We start from the raw sequence: 2,500 nt of genomic DNA on the forward strand, positions 1-2,500 counted from the left end.
ACCTGTTTGTCTCCCTCTCTAACCTGTTTGTCTCCTTCTCTAACCTGTCTGTCTCCCTCTCTAACCTGTCTGTCTCTCCCTCAGGTGCTAAATGCCATTGAGCAGGACTACCTGTCTCTCTCTCTCTCTAACCTGTCTGTCTCTCTCTCTAACCTGTCTGTCTCCCTCTCTAACCTGTCTGTCTCTTCCTCAGGTGATTAATGCCATTGAGCAGGACTACCTGTCTGTCTCCCTCTCTAACCTGTCTGTCTCTCCCTCAGGTGATTAATGCCATTGAGCAGGACTACCTGTCTGTCTCCCTCTCTAACCTGTCTGTCTCTCCCTCAGGTGATTAATGCCATTGAGCAGGACTACCTGTCTGTCTCCCTCTCTAACCTGTCTGTCTCTCTCTCAGGTGATTAATGCCATTGAGCAGGACTACCTGTCTGTCTCCCTCTCTAACCTGTCTGTCTCTCTCTCAGGTGATTAATGCCATTGAGCAGGACTACCGGCTGCCCCCCCCTCCAGACTGCCCCTCCTCCCTGCACTCTCTGATGCTGGACTGCTGGCAGAAGGAACGAGCCAATCGGCCGAGGTTCTGCGACGTGGTGGCAGCGCTGGATAGGCTGATCCGAAACCCCACCTCCCTGAAGGTGACGCTCGCCGAGGGACGAAGGTGAGGTCACACACCTGGTCTAGAGGTCACACACCTGGTCTAGTAGACCTGGTCCAGTAGACCTGGTCCAGTAGAGGAGGAGTCCTCTGGGTCTGTTAACAGATTATTAGAATTCAGGTTATTGGGCGCCCGGTTAGCTCAGTTGGTAGAGCGTGCGCCCATATATAAACCGGGGGGTTACTGGCGCAAAAAGTCTCTGTTAGCGCCATATTTAGACGGGCCGAGTCACTTTTTGACACCCTGACTCGGGACACTTGGTCACTTTTTGGCGCCCTGACTCGGGACTCTTGGTCACTTTTTGGCGCCCTGGGTCGGGACACTTGGTCACTTTTTGGCGCCCTGGGTCGGGACACTTGGTCACTTTTTGGCGCCCTGACTCGGGACACTTGGTCACTTTTTGGCGCCCTGGGTCGGGACACTTGGTCACTTTTTGACGCCCTGACTCGGGACACTTGGTCACTTTTTGGCGTCCTGACTCGGGACTCTTGGTCACTTTTTGGCGTCCTGACTCGGGACTCTTGGTCACTTTTTGACGCCCTGACTCGGGACTCTTGGTCACTTTTTGACGCCCTGACTCGGGACTCTTGGTCACTTTTTGGGGCTCTGGGTCCCCCCCCTACCCCCCTCTCTCTCCCCTTTCAGGTCACAAATAAAGGCCCAAAATACCTGAAACTAATAGAACAAAACAAAGAGCTCAGACTCTATCTGGGGTGAGAAGGTGGTTACTTGGCGTTTGAATCTAATGGCTTTAAACTGCATGTGAACACAGTGAGTTCTCCTCTGGGCTGGACCGAGTCATGTGACCAAACCCAGCTGGAAACTTGTTTTTAAGGAAAAGTACAGGAACACACACACACACACACACACACACACGCACACGCACACCCAGGGAGCAGATTAACAGGGTAAATAACTCCCATGGGAAACTCCTTTCACTTAAACTTTCAATTTATATTCCCCAGCCCTGAGGGGGGGGGGGCAGGTTAGGAATGTGAGTTATGCACCAGCTGCTGGGGGTTAGGGGTCAAAGGTCACACACACACACACACACACACACACACACACACACACACACAGAGAGACACACACAGTGTGATTGACAGACAGTTTGTTTACATGAGCAGGTGCAGAACAGTTGACATTCCTGGATTTAAGCTTAAAGAATGAAGCAATATCCTGTCTCTCTCTCTGTCTGTCTCTCTCTCTGCCTGTCTGCCTGTCTCTCTATCTGTCCATCTGTCTGTCTGTCTGTGTTAATCATGAACCTGTCTGTCTGTATTAATCATGAACCTGTCTGTCTGTATTAATCACTAACCTGTCTGTCTGCCTGTCTGTCTTCCAGCCTGTCCCAGCCCCTGTTGGACCAGCGCCCCCCCCCTCCCCTCTCGGCCTGTGCGTCTGTCTCTGATTGGCTGCGAGCGATAAAGATGGAGCGCTACGAGCAGAGCTTCCTCCAGGCCGGCTTCAGCAGCCTGGACATAGTCTCCCAGCTCAACACAGAGTAAGATACACACACACACACACACACACACAGACACACACATTAACACACAACTAAGTTGTTAAAGTTTGTAGACACAGATGTCTGACTTTCGGCTTTGTTTCCATAGCGACCTGCTCCGAGCGGGCGTGACGCTCGCCGGCCACCAGAAGAAGATGCTCTCCTCCATCCAGACGCTCCGGATACACAAAGCCCCGCCCCCTCTGCTCTACTGACCAATCACAGCCCAGACCGCAGCCCTCAGAAGCACTGACTGTTTCTCTAACTCACCCCAGCAACATGTAGACCAATCAGAGAGCCCGAGGACGGCTAAGACTCCGCCTCCTGGTCGGTCTGACCAATCA

The 2,500-nt window shown here is 52.6% G+C and overlaps 1 protein-coding gene across 2 annotated transcripts in view; it reads left to right on the forward strand.

Moving 5' to 3' along the window:
- Nucleotides 1–2,500, forward strand: part of ephb4b (eph receptor B4b) — a 31,140-nt gene that overhangs the window by 28,021 nt on the left and 619 nt on the right. For both annotated transcript variants that reach the window (XM_031313210.2, XM_031313211.2), the window contains exons 19-21: nucleotides 462–655; nucleotides 1,998–2,156; nucleotides 2,266–2,500. The exon at nucleotides 2,266–2,500 is cut by the window's right edge and continues 619 nt beyond it. In XM_031313210.2, coding sequence (XP_031169070.1) covers nucleotides 462–655; nucleotides 1,998–2,156; nucleotides 2,266–2,371 — 459 coding nt within the window. In that variant the 3' untranslated portion in view covers nucleotides 2,372–2,500. The remainder of the gene's footprint in view (nucleotides 1–461; nucleotides 656–1,997; nucleotides 2,157–2,265) is intronic.

The sequence above is a fragment of the Sander lucioperca genome, chromosome 17, assembly GCF_008315115.2.
Source record: "Sander lucioperca isolate FBNREF2018 chromosome 17, SLUC_FBN_1.2, whole genome shotgun sequence".
Lineage (NCBI taxonomy): Eukaryota > Metazoa > Chordata > Actinopteri > Perciformes > Percidae > Sander > Sander lucioperca.